The sequence below is a fragment of the Phycodurus eques genome, chromosome 5 (genome assembly GCF_024500275.1).
Source record: "Phycodurus eques isolate BA_2022a chromosome 5, UOR_Pequ_1.1, whole genome shotgun sequence".
NCBI lineage: Eukaryota > Metazoa > Chordata > Actinopteri > Syngnathiformes > Syngnathidae > Phycodurus > Phycodurus eques.
Genome location: NC_084529.1, coordinates 7,130,853 through 7,154,895, shown reverse-complemented (window position 1 = coordinate 7,154,895; position 24,043 = coordinate 7,130,853). Strand labels below are relative to the sequence as shown.

The window sequence follows — 24,043 nt, the reverse complement described above, 5'->3', positions numbered from 1 at the left end:
AGCAAAGTTTATAGGCTGTCTTGCTCATCCAGTGCCGTGAAAAAGTATTGGCCCCCTTCTCAAATTCTTCCCTACTTTAATGTTTAAGATCATCAAACAAATGTAAATATCAGACAAATATAATCCAAGTAAACCTAGAATGCTGCTTTTAAATGATTTCATTTATTATGAAAAAAAAAACTACTCGCTTACCTTGCCCTGTTTGAAAAACGAATTACTCTCCATGGTAAATCATGAATTAATTGTGGCTAATCACAATTTTTGGTTAATTTTCATTGATCACGCCCAAGCCTGATTACCTCCAGACCTGTTCAGTCAAGAAATCACTTAAACAGAATCTGTCATGACAAAACCAAGTCGGACAAAAGATCTAAAAAAGCTGCAACAAAATGACACGATGCAAAGAAATTCCAGAACAATCAAGAAATAAAGTAATTGACATCTATCCGTCTGGAAAGGGTCTGGAAAGGCATTTCTAGAGCTTTAAGATTCAGCGAACATAGGGAGAGCCATTATCTTCACATGGAGAAAACATGGAACATGCCTGGCCTCCAAAGATTACCCTAAGAGAACAGCAATGACTCATCTAGGAATGACTCATCATCTGACAACTTCTAAAGAACTGCTGGCCTCCCTTGCCTCAGTTAAGGTCAGTGTTCATGACACAACAATAAGGAAAAGACTAGACAAAAATGGCATTCACGGCTGAGTTCCAATCTGAAAACCACTGCTGACCGAAAAGAACCTACTGTAAAGGCTTGTCTTAGTTTTGTAAAAAACAAAACAAAAACAAAAAAAACATCTGAACGACTCCCAAGACTTTTGCGAGATGATTATTTGGACTGACCAGATGAAAAGTGGAACTTTTTGACTTTCTGGCATAAATGTAGCACAGCATTTCAGGAAAAGAACATCGTATCAGCAGTCAAACATGGTGTAGTGTGATGGTCTTGGGCTGGTCTGCTCCTTCAGGACCTGGACAACTTGCTGTCAATGATGGAACCATGAATTCTGCTCTTTAACAAAGAAATCCTGAAGGAGAATGTCCAGCCATCAGTTTGTGACCTCAAGCTGAAGTGCACTGCAGCAGGATAATGATCCAAAACACACCAGCAAGTCAACTTCTGAATGGCTTAAAAAAAGTGGACTTGGATCCGATCGAAATGCAGTGGCATGACCTTTAAAAGGCCGTTCATGCTCGGAAACCCTCAATTTCTGCTGAATTTAACTATTCTGCAAGGAAGAGTGAGCCAAAATATATCCGCAGATGTGAAAGACTCAATGCCAGTTATAGAAAACGCTTGATTTCAGTTGTTGCTGCTGAGGATGGTCCAAGCAGTTATTAGGTTTAGGGGGCCATTACTGTTTTCACACAGGGTCAGGTAACTTTGAAGTTTGTATTTCCTTAATAAATGAAATCACCATTTTAAAACAGCATTTCAAGTTCACTTGGGTTATATTTGTCTGATATCAACATTTGTTTGATGATCTTAAACATTCAAGTGGGGAAACTATGCAAAAATATAAGAACTTGGGAAGGGGCCCAATACTTTTTCAAGGCACTGTGCACGCCTTTTCAGGCCCGCCCATAAATTTTCATTAGGATGTAGATTTTCTGTTTTAACTGTACAAATAGCGAACATCCACGGATAACTGATAGCCATTATGATTGCATTGGAAAAAAATAAACCATTTAGTTTAGTGGTTTGTTTTGACATCACTACTAAGGATGAATTACCTCCTCCAGTTCGAACTGTGTCGAGAACCTCCTGGTCACTCTCTCTATCAGCTTGGCTCCATCCCTGGTAACAGACATAAATCTATATTAGAACATGATTGTCATGTTAAAAATATTTGCACTGAATATTGGAAATCTTGAATCAGCCTCTAACGTCATTAAGATTATATTACATACGTTTCAACTGAAATGAATCAGCACCACTTCCTGGTAACAACAAACATTGTGGCCTTTATGAGAAAGAACTCGAGATAAGCACTGATTACAATTGATGACCTTTGTACTAGATGAGATCAAATTCAAACAAGCCACTGTGGATTATAATCTTTGTGGCACCTGTTTGTTCAAAGAACTGCTCACTTCAGAGGACGACGCAAATGCAGTAACAGTCCGTTAGCCAAGACATCCTGTTGTCCTACTTGTCAGCTGCCCCCTGCTCCAGTGTGTTCTACTAACATGTGTATGTGTTCACTGTGATGGGTTAAATGCAGAGAACAAATTTCGTGTGCATGCATGTTCATGACGATAAAAGGTGATTCTTCTTCTCCTTCTTGTCTCCGACCAAGAGATGAACACAGACGGTTCAATATCTGTATTCGAACTAACAAAACCCTTCTATAAATCACTAAACACACGTCATGAACAATCATTTTCTTTTTTCTAACTTTAGTCCACTTGGAAGTCCGTTCTACTTTTCGCTTGCTACATGTTTGGGTGGAAATAGGTAAACAAAATACTACTAAATAGCACAACACTGACATTAGGAAGGTCACCAATTGGTTTTTTTACACAGTGGCTTGTTGCTTAACAAATGTAATATTCATATTCTGTAAGATTAAACGTTTATCATTAAACAATACTTTTTAAATATGAATTTTAAATAAAAAATGTTTGTCTGCCCATGTCTGTCGCGATCAAACTCCATTGCATGCTCTAACATCCAGTACCGTGAAAAAGTATTTGCCCCCTCCTCAGTTGAGATTTCTTTTGCATAGTTTCCCCCATTGTAATGTTTAAGATCGTGAAGCAAATTTTAAATATCAGCCAAAGATAACCCAAGTAAAAATAAAATGCAGTTTTTGATTTTATTTATTAAGGGGGGAACTTGCCCTGTGTGAAAAAGTATTGCTCCCTTGTTGAATTATGAATTAACTGTGGCTAATCACAATTTTTGGAAAACTGAGTTCATTTTTACTGACCCCACCTAAGCCTGATTACCTCCAGACCCGTTCAATGAAGCAATCACCTAAATAGAACCTGTCTGACAAAATTAAGTCAGCCAAAAGATCTTAAAAAGCTGCAACAAAATGGCACAATCCAAAGAAATTCAAGAGCAGATGAGAAATTAAGTAATAGACGTCAATCAGTTTAGAAAGGGTTACAAAGCCATTTTCAAAGCTTTAGGACTCCAGCGAACCATGGTGAGAGCCATCATCCGTGAATAAAGAAAACAGTGGTGAACCTTCCCAGGAGTGGCTGGCCCACAAAAATTACCCCAAGTAAACACCAACGACTCATCCAGGAGGTCACAAATGAACCCAGGACAGCATCTAAATAACTGTGTGTCTCCCTTGCCTCAGTTAAGGTCGGTGTTCATTACTCAATAATAAGGAAGAGACTGGGCAAAATGGCAGCCATGGCAGAGTTCCAAGGCGACAACCACTGCTGACTAAAAAGAACATAAAGGCTTGTCTTAATTTTTTTGGGGAGGGAAACAAAACATCTGAATGATTTCCAAGACTTTTGGGGGAATATTCTATGGACTGACAAGATGAAAGTTGAACTTTTTTTAAGGTGTGTGTCTTGTTACATCTGGCATAAACGTATTACAGCATTTCAAAAAGAGAACTATCATAGCAACAGTCAAACGTGGTGGTTGTGTGACCGTCTGGGGGCTTCCTTGCTCCTTCAGGACCTGATTAGCTTGCTGTGATTCATGGAACCATGAATTTTGCTCTTTACCAGAAAATCCTGAAAGAGTATGTAGGACCATCAGTTCACGACCTCAAGGTGAACAGCACTCGGGTCTACAGCAGGAGAACAATCCAAAACACCACAGCAAAACCAAAGTCTCAATTGCTTATAAAAACAAAATGAAGGTTTTGAAGTGGCCTAGTAATAGTCTGGACTTGAATCCGATCGAAAGAATTTGAGAAGGGGGCAAATACTTTACGGCACAGTACACAGATGAACACAACTGTACATAACACAGATGTATTCAAGAACGAGACAAGAACCAACCCCTGACTAACGTAGTCCCAGTGCGCTCGAATAAAATTCCAGGCCAATCCATGTCCCGCCACATTTGTGGCAATGTAGTTAATAGTCGAAGTAACATCCATCAGTCGTATCTTCTCAGGGTCCAAAGTGTACTCCAGGTATCTGCAATATAACCCAAAATCTCTTCAGTTTATCTGAAGGTGTGGCCATAATAAAATGAGCTCTTATTTATTAAGTCTATTATCATATTAAATATGAAACATCATCAAGTTTAAACGTTATTGAGCGTCACCTGCTTAGAAGCCAGATCTTCTTGGTGCACGACAGTGCTTTACGAAGCTGGTCTTTCTCTGAGGTTTCACTGGTGGTCTGGAACTTATTCCAAGCAAACTCCCACTCTTTTTTCCCCCCAGCAGCGACAGCTTGGCAGTAGACGACTGACCGCAAGTTGGGGTGAATGCTGAGTCATACACACACAAAACATCAAACGCTTTTTATTCCAAGTTGAAGGAATCTTTAATTGACCTCAAATCAAGGCTACTGTTCCCTTTTTGGATTTGGATACATTTAATTTCTGGCGAAATGACAGATACTGTATCTATAAAAGTTGATTTCAATTTACATTATTTCCTTCAGGAAAAACTGTAAAACTGAAAACTTATCAGAGAAAAATCTCAGAACGGATTTTGGTCGACTGCGGAGACTGCATTGTATGGACCCTTGTCTGTGTCCTCATTGGACACTTGAAACATTACCATTCATGGAGCAAGAATTGTTCCAGTTCAACTTTTGCATCTAGATAAGAACTGTTAGTATTAAAAAAAAAAAAGGAAGAACCGTCAGAATTCCCATATATGTTCTTGCTCTGTCCATGTTGGTGAGATTGCATTAGATGAATACTTGCATGCACTTCAATTTGTAAGACATCCCAAGATGACTGGCATTTTATTATCCAATCTCGCATCGTTCCACCATTCTAAAATTGGTGACTTAGTTTACTTACTTTAGAAGTATTCTCTTACAAATGTAATTGTTAATAAAAGACCAGTCACTATCTTCTGTTCTCAAAGATATGGGATTTATGACAAAAAAACTAATATAAATAGTCACAGATAGTGACACTGTCCTCAGAAAATTGAGATACCCCTACCGAGGGTAAGACCAAACCTAACAACATTTTCCTCATCGCTAAAGGTCTCCCATACAGTATATTAAAGGGTTTCTTACGTAGAAATATTTTACAGCAAACACTGATAAATTGATACATATTTTTATACACCCCAAACTTAAAAAAAAAAGATATTGGATAGTATGGTCATATGGGAGTTTAGACATATAAACTCATGTAGATTAATAAGAGAAGCTCTGGACAGCTTGACATGTGTGTAACGTATACTGTAGACACATACCGTATGTACACTTGCCTAAAATAAGCATCAACATCTACATTCATTTTTTTGCCATAACAGTCATATGGCCAGGCTGTATTTTTATTCTTTTTTAAGATTGGGGTGTATAAAAAGTATTTATCAATTTAAGAATGTTTGCAGTAAAATATGTTACTCTAAGAATCCATTTTGTACAGTATGTGGGAGACCTTAGAGATGAGGGAAAACATTGTTAGGTTTTGTTCTGCCTCTAGTAGGCCAATGACAAAATCAAAAGCCCTTTTTGACAGTTGGTCACTATCCTAACACTGATACTTACCTTTGCTAAGCCACTGATGGAGACTTAAGTCAGAGAAGAATAATAGTTGAGATAATTAAGATAACCACACTGTTCGAATGTTTAAACAGACTGAACAGAAAGAAGAAATAGCTTGATTCTATAACATATCTAAGTATGACATTTGACTTCGCCAGGTGTGTCCATACCTGTTAGTGTTGGTATCATTGCTATTCATCCAGTTGTTAAACATCCACGTGGCTCTATCTATGCATTCTTGGAGTCCGTTGGAACAAGCCACATCAATGGCTATGATCTGGCTGTGCCTTGAAATGAAACCAGTGTGTTATTTCTTCTAAAACTTTGAGAAAGAAGGCTCTGCCAATGATCCCGAACATCAGTGAAGCTCCGCAGAGGCACACTTACACACAAAGCATTGTTTCTTACTGTAAGGAATGGTCTATTGGAACTTCAGAGTTGTCCGTCAAGTTGCTGAAGAAGCTGTGCAAGTTTTCAACTTGATCCCGAAGATAGCTCTGAAGGAAAACCCGTTTTAACGAATGTATGGGTCCATCCATAGAATGTTTAGTTTGATTTTATAACCAGGAGACATTTATGTCCCCGGTAAACACACTGTATCAATTACAAAGTCAAGAGACTCTCAAAAATATGACAACTAGTAGTATAATGTATGATTTTTAAATAAATGAACTGGTAATGTTGTAATGGAACATGCCTGTATAGGTCCATACAGCTCAGAGCGATCAAACATGAGGACAAAGTACTCAAGATTCCGAACGGCGGACTCCCAGGGTATGTAATCTTTCTCGCTACGGAGGAACCACGTTGCATTTAGAGCCAGAGTCACGTCAACAATTTTGGCCCTAAAAGAAAAGTCAAGTGAATGAACAACACCCTATTTGATTGAGTTGAGTCTCATATGAACGCTCAAATTACAGGTTATAATAAATAATAGCAACAGTACTACCTTGCCAAATTAAATGCATCATCAATAAGTTGTCCTCTGTTCATCACTGGAATGCGCTAGACAGCAAAAAACAACAACAACAAAAAAAGAAGAGATAGATGTTTAAGATAAATGTGTACAGTATGCAATTTAACTAACAGGTTGGATATCAATTCAGTCTGACGCGGTGGCCATTTGAACAACTGATCCCAAAACCTTCATGCATCCATTTGTCAGTTCAAAGCGGGAAATAGGAAATACAGTTATTTGAAGCTGAGACTGGTGGTGACCCTGCATTAGGGGCAGCGCCCAACATATAGTAAATACTGCATACAGTACAATCATGATTCAAGAGTGAAATGAGGCTGTATACATTGTATTTGAACTGAACTCCTCCAACCCCTTTCTGATTACTTACTACTATTATTTTTTTATTACGGTGTTCTCATATTATAGTAAGGCATATTTTTGCATTCTGTTTTTGATTACGATTACATTCTGGGACAAATTCAGTTTATGACAGCTTGGCCCTTCTAATAAATGCATTATACGATGTTTTATTTTGTTCACCGTTTTTTATTTAAGATTCTACACGCAGTGTTGGGAAAGTTCATTCTCAACAAATTGCAGTTCACCGTTCCAAAAATTAATAAATTCACAATTTTTTTATGCCCTCTAACACAGTACCGCAACACAGTATGACAGGAATGATGGTGAAAGGACATAACTTTGCATTCCTAGCAACTCTGGCTGACTAACAAGACAAAATATTTTATCTCATCTATTCTTATATTACAAAACAAAATAAATTCCATATTATGACAGTGTGATAGTACAGTTTTTTAACTACAGCATTCTGATACAAATAATTCTCCGAGTAATACATTTTGACAATGATGTACTGCATTACAAAACCACCAAAGAACACATTAATGCCCATTTACACAGTGTCCCTGAACACACCTCGTGCACACAGACTGCTGCGACTTGCCTGCTGAATGTAAACATGAATGGCAGTTGCCTATATCCCCGACACACGAAGGCTCATATCTAGTGTGTCCAGACGGGATTTGTCCTGGAAGTCCCCCGCAAAACCTGGCACTCTTGAATGAAAATGAATTTTGGTTCCAAAACCGTTCTTTGACGCCAGAATGAGCGCATTCTCAATAACGTTTGCCGGGCAGAAATGAACCAAGTTCAGTTCACATTCGCCCAAAATATGAACTAGTGCATACATTTTTGCTCATTGAACTTGTTCAGGTATAACACTGGCTACAGGTACCTTGCCTTGCTCAAAGGCACCCTGATAGTGTTCCAACCACCAGTCCACCCATTCAGAATTTTCTGTTGAAGAAACCCCCCATCTATCCATCCATTTTCTGAGCAGCTTCTCCTCACTAGGGTCGCGGGCGTGCTGGAGCCTATCCCAGCTGTCATCGGGCAGGAGGCGGGGTACACCCTGAACTGGTTGCCAGCCAATCACAGGGTACATAGAAACAAACAACCATTCACACTCACAGTCATGCCTACGGGCAATTTAGAGTCTCCAATTAATGCATGTTTTTTTTTTTTGGGATGTGGGAGGAAACCGGAGTGCCAGGAGAAAAACCCACGCAGGCACGGGGAGAACATGCAAACTCCACACAAGCGTGGCCGGGGATTGAACCCTGGTCCTCAGAACTGTGAGGCTGACACTCTAACCAGTCGTCCACCGTGCCGCCTTGAAGGAACCCCTTAAAGCAAATACTGATGGTACTACTTGTGCCCCTTCTGTCCCAAACACTAAATCTAACTCCTAATTTCCTCATCAAATAATAACATATACATGCAACAATGCTCAGCTTTTTTATTTGCCACGTTGGCCAAGTACTCACATGTGGGTTTGATTCCAGCTGAACGAGGAGTCGTTCCCAGTTCTCTGGGTTGTAATTAACACGATAATATCCGGTACAATTGACATTTGCAAGGATCCACTCTCCGTGCTTAGAAATGAATGCGTCTTTAACTGTGCCAAAGGAAATATTGGTTAGAATGTGTGTGTGTGCGTATGTGTATGGGCTTGGTATAATGGAGAGAGGGGACAAGACAGAATATGCCTTATTCTTATTCATAAAGTCACTGAATGCCAAATATATGAAGATCTGAATGCCTTTTAGATCTTTGCAGGTTTAATTTGAAAAAAAAAAAAAAAGGTGGTTCAGTTTAAAATTTGTGACAACTTTCTATTCTCTTACCTGTGTTGCTGGTCTCCAACCATTGGAGAGAATTTCCTGATGTATTTGACACCACTTGAATTGGGATATGCCACAATTGACTGAAACATCAAAATAATAGACAGTGTATCATGAGAGTTTCAGTCTTTCCAAAGTAGTAAATTGAGTTGGCCGAACTGGTGGGAGTCATGACGTCATTTGCAGATAAAACAAAGCAAGACGGTAAAAACACATCCATCACACTTCATGAGGTATACCGAAGTGAAACTCACAATAGCAGAGCTCTATTTCAAATTCTACCTTTACAAAGATGGCTTGATTGGCACTGTCTGTTCATGTTTATTAGTACTCGTGCCTTCCACTTTGGCTTCGTAGACCCCCTTTTGTTTGTATTTTATCACTGTTTTTCTTAATGAGCTTTTTTCCTTTTTGGTATGAATTTTGTTGTACCTCATGTTGTCGGTGGTGTCTGCACAGTGATCCATCCTCTGGCTGTTTGCAGACCATAAGCGTTACAAATAATCACTGCCATTGGCAGCTTCAGAAGTCAAATATCCATGTTAACTGGGAAGGCTAGCAGTGAATGAGTTTAAGTAATTATCGGTTTTCCTATAAGATATAAAACATGACCTACCTAGTGTCAAAAGAACTGTTGAACAGGAAGTGTTTCTGGTAGATCTCGCCGTTTGTAGTGTTGATGGTAATGACAGGATATCCATTTTGATTGGTCCATGTGCCCATCACCTTGGCAACATCAGTGTGACCCCCATCGTCATGAACAGCCTGAAAGCATGGAACAAATCTGTGTAATCGATGCTTTTCTTTTTGTGTAGGCTTGCTAATATGTTATTTTAGTTTAAAACTTGTTTTTGTATGATTCTGTTAACTTGCCTTTTGTATGTAGTCCCAAAGGTCATGCTGGTCGGTGTTTCCAAAACTAAAGGCACTGAGGTACATCTTGAAGGATTACAAAAAAGGGAGATAAATGGGTTAGGTTTCCTCCAGTGCTCTTCTCTGGGGTGTTTGTTTTAAAATATATCATAAAACATAAAAGAAGGACAGAAAATACAAAATATCTGCCGGCAGCAGCAGTAGATTTTCTTCTATTTTTTTTATGGTCATGTCAGCCACTCTGAGCCTTGTTTTTTTTTCTTATCATTTGGACATAGTTCCAGAAATACCGTGTTATAGTATAAATAGTCATCAGATGAGGATGATGGTTAGGAAAGAAGCACAAAGATGTCATCGCACACCTCCATGTTTGCTCATGTGACATCAGCTGACTTTGACCAATCAGAAAAGAGTAGAAATGAAGCTAACAACATGGACTTGGAACTCCTTTCCGACTTGGTGAAATCTAAAAAAATCTCAACATTGACAAATTTAATGCCGGACTGTGAATTCACATCTGCTGATGTTTTCAAAGGTGTTGTTGAAGCGATAAGAAGGGCAGCAAAAGACAGAACAACACACCATCCTGCAATTTCACCTGAAGGCCTGTGTGGGCTCATGCCTAAGACCGACTCACAGTAAACAGCAGTAACTAAGTAGTTTTGCCGTATTCCTGACAACCCTGCTTGCTTCACTTTTTTTGTCATCATAAGCCACATATTCCTTTGTTTTCTGGCAGGCATTGATTTGAATTGCTTGGACACAGCTGTCCAGACCACTTGGGAGGTAAATGTTTGGCTCCAGATTTTCTGCAATGTTGCAACATGCATGACTTTTTGTCAAACCTATCTACGATTATTTTTTTTTTTTGTAACCTGGCTGCATGTATCAAGTAATTCTAGAGAATAACATTTGCATTTTCTTCCAGGTTTAAATTACGATAAAACACTAAAAGTGTTTACTGTTAAAGAGTCGTTGAGAAAGCGAAGACGGCTGAAATACAATGGAGATAGAAATTCAATCAATCTGAAACAAGACTATAGAACGAAACAGGAGTGGCCAATGGACAGAACCAAGGTGGAAACTATTCTCGGAAATCTACATCGTTATCACTGACAATAATTTATTCCCCCCATCCATTTTCTATACTGCTTATCCTGTTCTGGGTCCAGGGTTGCCAGTCAATCACAGGACAATTTTTAGTCCATCCATCCATCCATTTTCTGAGCCGCTTCTCCTCACTAGGGTCGCGGGCGTGCTGGAGCCTATCCCAGCTATCATCGGGCAGGAGGCGGGGTACACCCTGAACTGGTTGCCAGCCAATCGCAGGGTACATACAAACAAACGACCATTCGCACTCACAGTCACACCTACGGGCAATTTAGTCTCCAATGAATGCATGTTTTTGGGATGTAGGAGGAAACCGTAGTGCCCGGAGAAAACCCACGCAGGCACAGGGAGAATATGCAAACTCCACACAGGCGGGGCCGGGATTTGAACCCCCGGACCTCAGAACCTCAGAGTGAGGCAGACACTCTAACCAGTCATCCACCGTGCCGCCAATTCTTTGTCTATTATCATTGTATTATATATTATTATTTATTTATGCATTAAATGCATTACACTTGTATAGCGTTTTTCTAGACACTCAAAGATGCTTTAGAATTTCCCACATGATGGTGGTGGTCAGCGACTTGGGTAGCCACAGCTGCTATGCTTCAGTCGGACTGAAGCATAGCTGCCATTCTGCACCTAGGGCCCCTCAGACCACCACCAACAATCTAACCACATCCAGCAACATTCATTCGTGGGCAATGTGGGTGAAGTATCTTGCCCAGGGACACAACGACGACATCCGCTAGGGTGGAATACGGTTGCAGAGTGTAATCCTATCCTCTGCGCCATGCTTCCCATATTATTCTGACCTCCTGCAGTCATGTACATTGTTTTAAGTCCATTTTATTTATACAGGACTTCTCACAGAGAGGACTCACAAAGTAGTTAAAAGTCACAAAACAGTATACAGTTAATACAAAAGCAAAAATAAATGAAAACAATTCCGAATGGAATTCCTTCAGTTACAAATGCTTCTTTAAAAAATGTCTACAGAAGCAGCAGATATGTGGCTCATCACATTTTACTTTTTAATCTTGTGTGAGGGACATCAAGTACAATCCCAATTACAATGAAGTTGGGATGTTGTGTAAGACAAATAAAAACAGAATACAATGGTTTGCAAATCATGTTTGAGCTATATTTAATTGAATACATTACAAAGACAAGATATTTAATGTTCAAACTGATAAACTTTATTGGTTTTAGCAAATAATCAAAAACTTAGAATTTTATGGCTGCAACACGTTCCAAAAAAGCTGGGACAGGTGGCAAAAAAGACTGAGAAAGTTGAGGAATGCTCATCAAACACCTGTTTGGAACATCCCACAGGTGAACAGGATAATTGGGAACAGGTGGGTTCCATGATTGGGTATAAAAGGAGCTTCCCTGAATTGCTCAGTCATTCACAAGCAAAGATGGGGCGAGGTTCACCTCTTTGTGAACAAGTGCATGAGTAAATAGTCGAACAGTTTAAGGACAATGTTCCTCAACGTACAATTGCAAGGAATTTATGGATTTCATCATCTACAGTCCATAATATCATTAAAAGGTTCAGAGCATCTGGAGAAACCACTGCATGTAAGCGGCAAGGCCGAAAACCAACATTGAATGCTCGTGACCTTCGATCCCTCAGGTGGCACTGCATCAAAAACAGACATCAATGTGTAAAGGATATCACCACATGGGCTCAGGAACACTTCAGAAAACTAATGTCAGTAAATATAGTTCAGCGCTACATCCGTAAGTGCAACTTGAAACTCTACTATACAAAGCAAAAGCCATTTATCAACAACACCCAGAAACGCTGCCGGCTTCTTGGGGCCCGAGCTCATCTAAAATGGACTGATGCAAAGTGGAAAAGTGTTCTGTGGTCCTATGAGTCCACATTTCAAATAGTTTTTGGAAATTGTGGATGTCGTGTCCTCTGGGGAAAAGAGGAAAATAACCAAAAGCGAGCATCTGTAATGGTATGGGGCTGTGTTAGTGCCAATGGCATGGGTAACTTACACACCTGTGAAGGCACCATTAATGCTGAAAGGTACATGCAGGTTTTGGAGAAACATGCTGCCATCCAAGCAATGTCTTTTTCATGGACGCCCCTGCTTATTTCAGCAAGACAATGCCAAACCACATTTTGCACGTGTTACAACAGCGTGGCTTCGTAGTATAAGAGTGCAGGTACAAGACTGGCCTGTCTGCAGTCCAGACCTGTCTCCCATTGAAAATGTGTGGCGCATTATGAAGGAGACAACGGAGACCCCAGACTGTTGAACAGCTGAAGCTGTACATCAAGCAAGAATGGGAAAGAATTCCACCTACAAAGCTTCAACAATTAGTGTCCTCAATTCCCAAACGTTTATTGAATATTGTTTAAAGAAAAGGTGATGTAACACAGTGGTAAACATGACCCTGTCCCAGCTTTTTTGGAATGTGTTGCAGCCATAAAATTCCAAGTTAATGATTATTTCCTAAAAACAATAAGGTTTATCAGTTTGAACATTAAATATCTTGTCTTTGTCGTGTATTCAATTAAATATAGGTCGAACATGATTTGCAAATCATTGTATTCTGTTTTTATTTATGTTTAACACAACATCCCAACTTCATTGGAATTGGGGTGGTACAAGACAGTCAGCAGAGTGCAGACACTAAATCGACTAAGTATGGAGGAGCCTGACCATTGAAGACTCTGTAAGCGACTGTTAAAATGTTAAACTAAATCCTAAATTAACAGAGAGCCAGTTGAAGGACGACAAACTGGGAGTGATGTGGCAGAACCTTTTGGATTTAGAAAAAAAAAGCGGGTTTCTGTGCTAATTGGAGATGGTCTAATGAAGTTGTGTCTCAACAGGACATGGACCAAAGTTTAGGAAAAGAAATTGAGGTATAAAAAAAACAGGCATAAAAAAGATATAATTCAGCTGTGTTCATGGGAGTCTTCAATCAACCTACCACGCATGTTATTGGGATGTGGGAGGAAACCGGACTGCCTGGAGAAAACCCACCCAGGCACGGGGAGAACAGGCAAACTCCACACAGGCGGGGCCGGGATATAAACCCCGGTCCCCAGAACTGTGAGGCAGATGCGCTAACCAGTCGTCCACCATACCACATGCAATGTTAGTCAGCAAGTGTACGGAGTTGCTGAAGCGGCACTCTGAGAAAGGTTGGGCCTGGCCCCAAGTGGGGCGGGCGAGCCAGGGAGCTCATCTAACAGGGGACCCAGCCAGGGGGACGCCACCGACCCCCCAGGACCCAGGGTGGTCCCTAGCCCCACCGAAGTGCCCCGACCAGTCCCAAACAAAGGGCCACAGGCACTGGACCGACGCCCCCCTATGCCCAAACCCGAATTGATTATACGACCAGCATCTTGGGAAAAAATTGTAGCCACATTGTTAATGAGCCTCGGCTTGTCTTTTTTGTCATGTTAGAGAGAACGGAACTGGTTATTTCTGATAGGGGTCATGCTACAGACATACAATAATTAGGATGCAATTTCTGCTGATTCAAACTAAGTTATAGCAACACTTACTTTAATCCCTTTGTCGAAAACTCTTTGCTCCACAGCGTTTGCAAGCATTCTCAGCACAATTGCTCCCTAGAGCATGAATAAATAAAATAATAAAAGTAATGTGAATGTTAATATCCAAAATACACTCAGTCTTAAGAATAAAGGAGAACATAAATACTGTATATGACATCAATGGACAGTATTAGTGGCATCTTTGTTTTATAATCATTTGAGTATACCTTGTAGTAGGTTATAGCATCAAACATCTCGATGATCTGTGAAGTTGTCTGGACGTCGTTATATGAGACAGTAAGAGGATGTGAAGAAACCAATGCATCCTGCTCAAATGCTGCATGGAGTTCACTTGTGGTGTACATTTCTCTCTAAGGGACACAGACAAAACATCACATAATAATGCTTCAATAGAAGAAGAAGAAGAAGAATACAAAGAGGCGTCCAATCCATCTGTACTCGCAAACATTTAGCAAATTATGCATTGTACATATATAGGTCATTTTTATCAAATTTGATCCATAAAGGTAAAGAAATGGCCCACTGAATTTACTTTTGAAAATCAATTTATCTTACTGGGCGGCACGGTGGCCAACTGGTTAGAGCGTCAGCCTCACAGTTCTGAGGACCCGGGTTCAATCCCCGGCCCCGCCTGTGTGGAGTTTGCATGTTCTCCCCGTGCCTGTGTGGGTTTTCTCCGGGCACTCCGGTTTCCTCCCACATCCCAAAAACATGCATTAATTGAAGTCTCTAAATTGCCCGTAGGTGTGCATGTGAGTGGAATGGTTGTTTGTTTGTATGTGCCCTGCGATTGGCTGGCAACCAGTTCAGGGTGTACCCCGCCTCCTGCCCGATGATAGCTGGGATAGGCTCCAGCACGCCCACGACCCTAGGGAGGAGAAGCGGCTCAGAAAATGGATGGATGAATTTATCTTACTGATACAAGTAGTTGAATTATTGGCAGTTGTTATCCATCAAAAGGTCCTAATTAAAGAAAAAAACTATATATATATTCATTCCTTCATTTTCCCTATCGCTTCTCCTCACTAGGATCGCAGGCATGCTGGAGCCCATCCCAGCTGACTCTGGGTGTGAGGCGGGGTACACCTTGAGCTGGTTGCCAGCCAATTGCAGGGCACATAGAAACAACCAATCATTCACACTTACAGGCAATTTAGAGTCTTCACTTAACCTACCGTGCATGTTTTTGGGATGTGGGAGGAAACCGGAGTACCCGAAGAAAACCCACGCAGGCACGGGGAGAACCGGATTTGAACCCCGGTCCCCAGAACTGTGAGGCAGATGTGCTAATCAGGCACCACCGTGCCGACGTGCATATAGATATACATATATATTTATTTTATTCTTATTTTTTTTCATATGCAATTATTATGGCAGTCAATTATCCAAGACTTTTCGCAATTCACGGTCCAGCCCAGTCCCTGTCCCCGCGAATAGCTGGGCTCCACTGTATAGTGTTTTATTTGTATTTATTTATTTATTTGATTGTTTTAGCTGAAGTGCCAAGAGGTAGCCATTCAAGTGTGGCTGCTTGAGCACAGGAAACATTTACCCGTGTAAAACCAAGGCAGCATAAATCTTTTTTTTGTGTGTATGCGCAAAATTAGAACTTTTTAAAAATGTCTTTACCGTTATTTATCAAATTATTTGAAGATGACCTATATATATATCAATAAGAACTTACCATTTTAAATGTAGGTTCAACTTCATCCAGCGCCAAGTTTGACAAATACGTGGCAAAACCTTCATTTAGCCAAACGTGACTCCACCATTTCATTGTCACAAGATTTCCAAACCACTGCAAGCAAAAAGAGACAGAATCATAACAGGCACATTTTCAAGTACTGCAGCATTGAAGACATAAATCCAAATGTAACACATTAAGAAAAAAAGAGAATAAGGGACTTAATCTATTTGTGCCATTTCATTGGCATGTGGCTGTGGTAAGATTATTTGATTCATTCATTCATTCATTTCTCCTTTTTAGAGAAGACTGAGGGCAGCAACAAAACAGACAGCTAGAGCAAATTGGAGATTGAGGAGTATAATACTGCGGTCTTTAATGATTTCATCGTTTATTAATTAATTTATTAACAAAAAATATTTCTTTCTTTTTTCTTTTTTTTTACTAACCTGGTGTGCCAGTTCATGTGCAATGATATAAGAGATTGTTTCCTTATGCAACTGGGATGACACTCCCTCTTCATACAGCAAAGCTCCCTCTTCATATGTGATCAGTCCCCAGTTTTCCATTGCTGTAGCAGCTAAATCTGGCAGTGCAATTTGATCTGGGGAAATGATTAACTACAATAAATATCCAGCACATATGAGGAGGGTTCTTCTTCCAGAAATTAAATACTCCTCTGTCAAGAAAACAACACAGGTGTTTGTTGGGGGCATGTGCACAATGTTTCAAAATGGCATTCTACACCAGTGGTTCCTTCCCAACCTTTTTTTCCCTTATGTACCCCATGAATTTTTTTGTCATACCATGAGTACCCCCCCACTCATGTGTGGATGATTCTCCAAACGTAGAATTTATCACCATTGATTATTGAATGAAAATAAATATGTTGCCTTGAAAATAATATAATATCCCTCTCCTGAATCCAGAGGAACTGGCCGTTTTATCCACATTTGCCTGCACGCAGATTTTGGCAAGACTGTGCCCAAGGCTATTATTGTCTTCCAAGGTGAACTAATTGTAGCGCACATACCATTTTATGAACGGATTTTTGAAATGTAGATTGATCGATAGATCACTCCTGACAAGATTGATTGGCCCTGCTAGTGGTAAAGCGGGCGAGTGCTCAAATCAACAACTGGCCTTTCTCTCCCCGATCCTGCGGGAAGAAAATCCAAATTATTAAAAAATGTACCTGTAATCTGATAACTTGTCTTTTCCAGAGACTGCACCAGATTACAGTTACTTTTTTTTTTTTTAAATCCTGAACACGTAACGCCAGTACATGTATTCCGTGACACCTGTCCAAGCCTGTTTCCACGTACCCCCTGCAATGTGCTCGCATACCCCTATTTGGGAAACACTGTTCTACACCACTGACATATTAGCAATAAAGTCCACCAATATTGGTCTCATATTCATTTTTTGATGTCAAACCCAAATGTATTCAGTCTGCAACTGAAATACTGTGTAAGAATTGGCCTCATTCTGACAATACTTGAGGTGGTAAGTGTCCATGACAGTTAATGACACATGACATGACATTCCAGCTGTTGCAGTGCATCTTGGGACTTATTTCAGTGGTTATCATGGTGCCAACAAGGTCCATGGACCACACGAGTCACCTGTTCTAAAAATACCTCACCAGTGATGAGACGTTGTGATTTCCTAGGAACGTTGTAGTAATCATTTGAAAATGTAAACACTTACTGAGATTAGTAGAATTTAAGCGTTGCATATGGGTAATTATTTGTGACCTACCTTGTTAAATCATCCATTAATCCATCCATCCATCCATTTTCTGAGCCGCTTCTCCCTACTAGGGTCGCGGGCGTGCTGGAGCCTATCCCAGCTGTCATCGGGCAGGAGGCGGGGTACACCTTGAACTGGTTGCCAGCCAATCGCAAGGCACATACAAACAAACAACTATTCGCACTCACAGTCACACCTACGGGCAATTTTTAGAGTCTCCAATTAACGCATGTTTTGGGGATGTGGGAAGGAAACCGGAGTGCCCGGAGAAAACCCACGCAGACACGGGGAGAACATGCAAACTCCACACAGGCGGGGCCGGGGATTGAACCCGGGTCCTCAGAACTGTGAGGCTGACGCTCTAACCAGTCGGTCACCGTGCCACCCTTGTTAAATCAGTGTTGATAATTATTGTGAGAAATCATTAACATAATCGGTGTCCTCACATTAATGAGTATCATTAATTATAAATAAAAACATATAGCTAAAGGTTTTTTGAGAAACATTCTGAATTGTGGGTCAAACCCTTTGCATTTCAAAAAAGTTGATGAGCCCTGGTTTACACATAAGAATATATTTTAAATTATACTAGTTATGATGCATAAAACTGCAAAGAAGTTTTAGAAGACTTTTCAAGAAAGATATTTAGTGTCATCACATTGTAGACACACAGAATTGGATCCATAAATATGTCACATAAAGTCTTACCCAGCTTTTTCAGAAGGTACTTCATGTCAAAGTATTTCTCGTAGAACTTAAGAATCTCTCCGGTAACATTTGCTGCATATCGAGTGTGTCCAGCTTTTGTCGCCTCTGGCCGAGCAAATATCTGCATGAGAAAATCATAGAGGGCACATCAGGTCCTGTTTTGTTTTTTTATTCTCAAGTGAAACACAAAATTGTTGGTACCCTTTCATTAAAGACAGAAAATCCAACAATTAAAAATAATAGGTCTATTTATGGGAATTAATAAAAGAAAACCAGCCGTTGCTTTATTTTGGTGGTGTTTTTAGCTCTTTTTGGAGGGTGCTCATGCACACATGGATCGAATCACAGCACCCCTAAAATTTGACAGATTTTTTATTTTTTGGTACTGAATTTCCTTTGTAAACAAGCTAGAAAATACAGTACTTGATTGAAACGTAACTAATACTTCAACAATGAAAATACAGCACCCCCCCCCCAAGCTAGGAAACTTGATCAGAGACAGCGCCAGTGTTCTCTGTTTGAATTGGAATCCGAGACGCTAGCTGTTATGTTAAGCTGTTTGTCTTATAAATCCACTCCATTCCTCTTTTGCTGTGGCGCAACATTTAAATAACCATCAGATTTGACAGTTTAGTTTCAGACGTTCCCAAAAAGTGTTCTGCCTTCTCTTTCATAAATGTAGGGATGAAACTGCATTCAAATGTATAAAACAGTCAAATGTATCTTACCTGCCAGGAAGCTCAGCACCCCTAAACCTTTAATTGCCCCTGGGAATTCTTTTGATTAGTCAATTTCTGTTACTGCAAAATGCGTCTTGTGCACCTGTGACAGGTATTTTAGCCTACTCTTCATTAGAAAACTGCTTCAACTCTGCTCGGTTCGAAGAGAGCCTTCTCCAGCTGCATGTTTCCGCTCCTTTGTCAGATGTTCAATAAGATTTAGATCACAAGTCTTCAGAATTGTCTTGATCTACATTGACTTTGATGGCTTTTTTTTTTTTTTATGTTATGTCTTCTTCGTTTTGTGTTGTGGCGGATGGTGTCTAACGTTTTAAGATGCATTTTTGCCATTTACTGTGCTGGAATGTCGGTCAGAGTATGTACATACAGGGAGCAAAACAAAACTTGTCTTTCTCATGCCCTTTTCTCTTAGAAATTAAAATTAGGCTCAACAAATAAATATCCTTCGAAGTCGAAGAAGAAAGAGAGGTGGAAAGCGAGTTCTTCGGCAGAAAGAGAAGAGGAAAGCACAGAGCCTAGAACTGAATGTGGGGACTTCTCGGGAGTTGGTTGACACGATTATTAGGAGAAAGGTTGATATATTGTGTGTCCAGGAGAGGAGGTGGAAAGGCAGTAAGGCTAGAAGTGTAGGGGCAGTGTTTAAATACTTTTACCATGGTGTAGATGGGAAGAGAAATGGAGTCCGGGTTATTTTAAAAGAAGAGTTGGCTAAGAATGGTGAAAAGAGTATCAGATCGAGTGATGAGGCCAAAACTTGAAATTGAGGGTGTTATGTATAATGTGATTAGTGGCTATGCCCCACAGGTAGGATGTGACCGAGAGGTGAAAGAGAAATTCTGGAAGGAGCTAGACGAAGTAAATTCTGAGCATCCCAGACAGAGAGAGAGTCGTGATTGGTGCAGTTTGTATTGGACATGTTGGTGAAGGAAACAGTGGTGATGAAGAAGTAATGGGTAAGTACGGCATCCAGGAAAGGAACTTGGAGGGACAGATGGTGGTAGACTTTGTAACAAGGATGCAAATGGCTGTAGTGAACACTTTTTTCCAGAAGAGGCAGGAACATAGGGTGACCTACAAGAGTGGCGGTAAAAGCAAGCAGGTGGATTAAATCTTGTGCAGACGATGTAATCTGAAGGAGGTTACCGACTGTAAGGTAGTGGTAGGGAAGAGTGTGGCTAGACAACATAGGATGGTGGTGTGTAAGATGACTCTGGTGGTGGGGAGGAAGACCGAGAAGACAAAGGCAGAGCAGAGAACATGTGGTGGAAGATGAGCTTTTCGGGAAGAGGTGAGACAGACTTTTGGTGGACAGGAGGAGCTTCCAGAAGACTGGACCACTGCAGCCAAGGTGATCAGAGAGGCAGGCAGGAGAGTAATTGGTGTATCTTCTGGCAGGAAAGGAGAGAAGGAGACTTGGTTTGACACAAAAGAAGGAGTAAATGATCTATACAGGCTGGCCAGACAGAGGGCTAGAGATGGGAAGGATGTTCAGCAGGTTAGGGTGATTAAGGATAGATATGTTAACTGGTGACAGCAGTGTGCTAGCTGGATGGAAAGAATACTTCGAGGAGTTGATGAATGAGGAAAATGAGAGGGAAGGGAGAGTAGAAGAGGCAAGTGTGGTGGACCAGGAAGTGGCAATGATTAGTAACTTAGAAGGGCATTAAAGCGGATGAAAATGGAAAGGCAGTTGGTCCTGATGACATTCCTGTGGAGGTATGGAAGCATCGAGGAGAGGTGGCTGTGGAGTTTTTGATCAGCTTGTTCAATAGAATTCTAGTGCGTGAGAAGATGCCTGAGGAATGGAGGAAAAGTGTGCTGGTGCCCATTTTTAAGAATAAGGGTGATGTGCAGAGCTGTGGGAACTATAGAGGAATAAAGTTGATGAGCCACACAATGAAGTTATGGAAAGATTAGTGGAGGCTAGACTCAGGACAGAAGTGGGTATTTGCGAGCAACAGTATGGTTTCATGCCTAGAAAGAGTACCACAGATGCATTATTTGCCTTGAGGATGATGGTGAAAAAGTACAAAAAAAGGTCAGAAGGAGCTACATTGTGTCTTTGTAGATCTAGAGAAAGCCTATGACAGAGTACCCAGAGAGGAACTGTGGTACTGCATGCGGAAGTCTGGAGTGGCAGAGAAGTATGTTAGAATAATACAGGACATGTACGAGGGCAGCAGAACAGTGGTGAGGTGTGCTGTAGGTGTGACAGAAGAATTTAAGGTGGAGGTGGGACTGCATCAGGGATCAGCTCTGAGCCCCTTCCTGTTTGCAGTGGTGATGGATAGGCTGACAGATGAGGTTAGACTGGAATCCCCGTGGACCATGATGTTTGCAGATGACATTGTGATCTGCAGTGAAAGCAGGGAGCAGGTGGAGGAACAGTTGGAAAGATGGAGGCATGCATTGGAAAGCAGAAGAATGAAGATTAGCCGAAGTAAGACAGAATATATGTGCATGAATGAGGGGGGTGGTGGGGGAAGAGTGAGGCTACAGGGAGAAGAGATAGCAAGGGTGGAGGACTTTAAATACGTGGGGTCAACCGTCCAGAGCAATGGTGAGTGTGGTCAGGAAGTGAAGAAACGGGTCCAAGCAGGTTGGAACGGATGGAGGAAAGTGTCAGGTGTGTTATGTGACAGAAGAGTCTCTGCTAGGATGAAGGGCAAAGTTTAGAAGACAGTGGTGAGGCCAGCCATGATGTACAGATGAGAGAAAGTGGCACTAAAGAGACAACAGGAAGCAGAGCTGGAGGTGGCGGAAATGAAGATGTTGAGGTTCGCTCTCGAAGTGACCAGGCTGGATAAAATTAGAAATGAGCTCATCAGAGGGACAGCCGAGGTTCGATGTTTTGGAGACAAAGTTAGAGAGAGCAGACTTCGATGGTTTGGACACATCCAGAGAGAAATAGTGAGTTTATTGGTAGAAGGATGATGAGGTTGGAGCTGCCAGGCAAGAGAGTTAGAAGAAGACCAAAGAGAAGGTTGATGGATGTCGTGAGGGAAGACATGAGGGCAGTTGGTGTTCGAGAGGAGGACGCAGGAGATACATGGGAAAAGGATGACGCGCTGTGGCGACCCCTAAAGGGACAAGCCCAAAGGAAAAGAAGAAAAAAGAAATAAATACCCTCAGTCTTCAATACTCCTAAAATTAAATATGTACTATAGGCCATATTTCCTTAATTCCTCTTTATTTTCCTCTCTCTATTTAACGCCTCTGTTCTCTCTTCCACAATGACTTATATCTCTTTCCATTTCGTAATCTTTTGTTACCCTTGATTCAATGTTTCTTGGCTGGCCTGAGCAATGAGAACATCCCTCACCTCCTCCCATTGTCTTATGTTAAAATGTTTTTTTTTTTGCAATAATCTGTATTCACATTTATTACCCTTACAATGAATGTTCTGAGTCTTTTTGTATCCACCCACAATTTCCCCTCACTTTTTTGTTTTGCTTGTCATGCGTTATTTTCTTCCCATTTTCCTCCACTACGTTTTCCCCTCTGCCTCTGTATATGTTAGTTTCTTTTGCACTCTAACCTGCTGTACCGCCACCTCTCTTTTGATGACCTCACCCCCCCCCCCCCCACCCCACCCAAATGCCATGCTATGACTCCTTCCACAATTACAACATTAAGGTTGACTCTCATTTTTTACATTCATTGTATTTGTTAGAGTCCCCACATCTTGCAGACCTTTACTTTCCTTTGGGGTCACTAAACACATGGTAGTGTAAAGGGCAGTAAAAGATTCTCCAGCAACTCAATGTGTCTTAAATTTCAAGCAAACCTACTCGAATTTTCACACGGTCGTGCTTGGACAGGATGGATGTGAATTTGGAAACTGTGAATGCAAACAAGTATGTGGACATTTTCGGTGTCGGATTAAAACGAGTGACTTTCCAGCCATCAATAATATCAGCGCCTGAAAGAAGGGAGGAAAAAAAAGCAGATCATATAAAAATGTATCCATTTTCCTTTGTGTCAAAAACATGTTTTCCACATTTACATCATGGTATCCTCACTAAATTTACTCACCTGCCTCATTTTCATTTCCAAGTGCGACCATATTTGGTCTATGAATGATTGTCACAACAAACACGGCTTTCATTTCCGGCTCATCGAAACAAGGAAACACTCTTCTGGCGTCCGTTGGCTGCAGATGGGTACTGGCAAGAAATCTATGAATAAAAAGTTGAATATTTTCACCATCAGGTATTTAAGGGACACAAGACAATATAAAGTTGTGCTGTTGGAAGAAGTTTCTTTTTAATATACTACAGGACACATCCGGCCCACCGGCTGCCTATTTGTAGCCCCCGAACTGTTAAGGCCTTTTTTTCCACTGCGGTCAGCACAGCGCAGTGCGCCGCTGACCAACCCAGTCATTGTACATTTGTTGTCACAGCACACCAGTGGGTACGACGTAAGTGGTACGAAAACAAATTGCAGTGTATAAGCACCTTTTATTCCTTCACTATGTGTTTTGGTTGGGTCAGCAACACTAATAATAGGATTTGTCTCCTTCCCAGTAACACACAAACAGCCTGCTACTGTGTCAATTATAATTTTTTAACTTTTATTTCCGGAGCAACCGACTTATTGTTGACACTTTGCTGGCTGTAAAGCCCAAAAATGTTGTGTTCCAAGTCTGCTGATCAAAGAGAAGTGGCCAGTGAAAATCAGAAATTCAGAGAACAATGGACTGAAAATTTTGCATTCATTGTCCCTGCCTCCAACGAGCCCAAGATTTCCAATTTGAAATGGCATCATAAGATGAAGCATAGGAATTTTCAAGAGACATTTCC

The 24,043-nt window shown here is 40.9% G+C and overlaps 1 protein-coding gene across 1 annotated transcript in view; it reads right to left on the bottom strand.

Moving 5' to 3' along the window:
- anpeplb (alanyl (membrane) aminopeptidase-like b) overlaps positions 1-24,043 on the bottom strand; it is a 29,730-nt gene that overhangs the window by 4,192 nt on the left and 1,495 nt on the right. Inside the window, exons 2-19 of the mRNA XM_061677290.1 lie at positions 23,274-23,416; positions 23,030-23,160; positions 18,499-18,619; positions 16,488-16,642; positions 16,039-16,152; positions 14,561-14,704; positions 14,343-14,408; positions 9,695-9,760; positions 9,438-9,586; positions 8,825-8,904; positions 8,465-8,595; positions 6,612-6,667; positions 6,360-6,507; positions 6,071-6,159; positions 5,833-5,949; positions 4,251-4,418; positions 3,980-4,120; positions 1,739-1,802 (exon numbers count right to left, since the gene is read on the bottom strand). Coding sequence (XP_061533274.1) covers positions 1,739-1,802; positions 3,980-4,120; positions 4,251-4,418; positions 5,833-5,949; positions 6,071-6,159; positions 6,360-6,507; positions 6,612-6,667; positions 8,465-8,595; positions 8,825-8,904; positions 9,438-9,586; positions 9,695-9,760; positions 14,343-14,408; positions 14,561-14,704; positions 16,039-16,152; positions 16,488-16,642; positions 18,499-18,619; positions 23,030-23,160; positions 23,274-23,416 — 2,083 coding nt within the window. The remainder of the gene's footprint in view (positions 1-1,738; positions 1,803-3,979; positions 4,121-4,250; positions 4,419-5,832; positions 5,950-6,070; positions 6,160-6,359; positions 6,508-6,611; positions 6,668-8,464; positions 8,596-8,824; positions 8,905-9,437; positions 9,587-9,694; positions 9,761-14,342; positions 14,409-14,560; positions 14,705-16,038; positions 16,153-16,487; positions 16,643-18,498; positions 18,620-23,029; positions 23,161-23,273; positions 23,417-24,043) is intronic.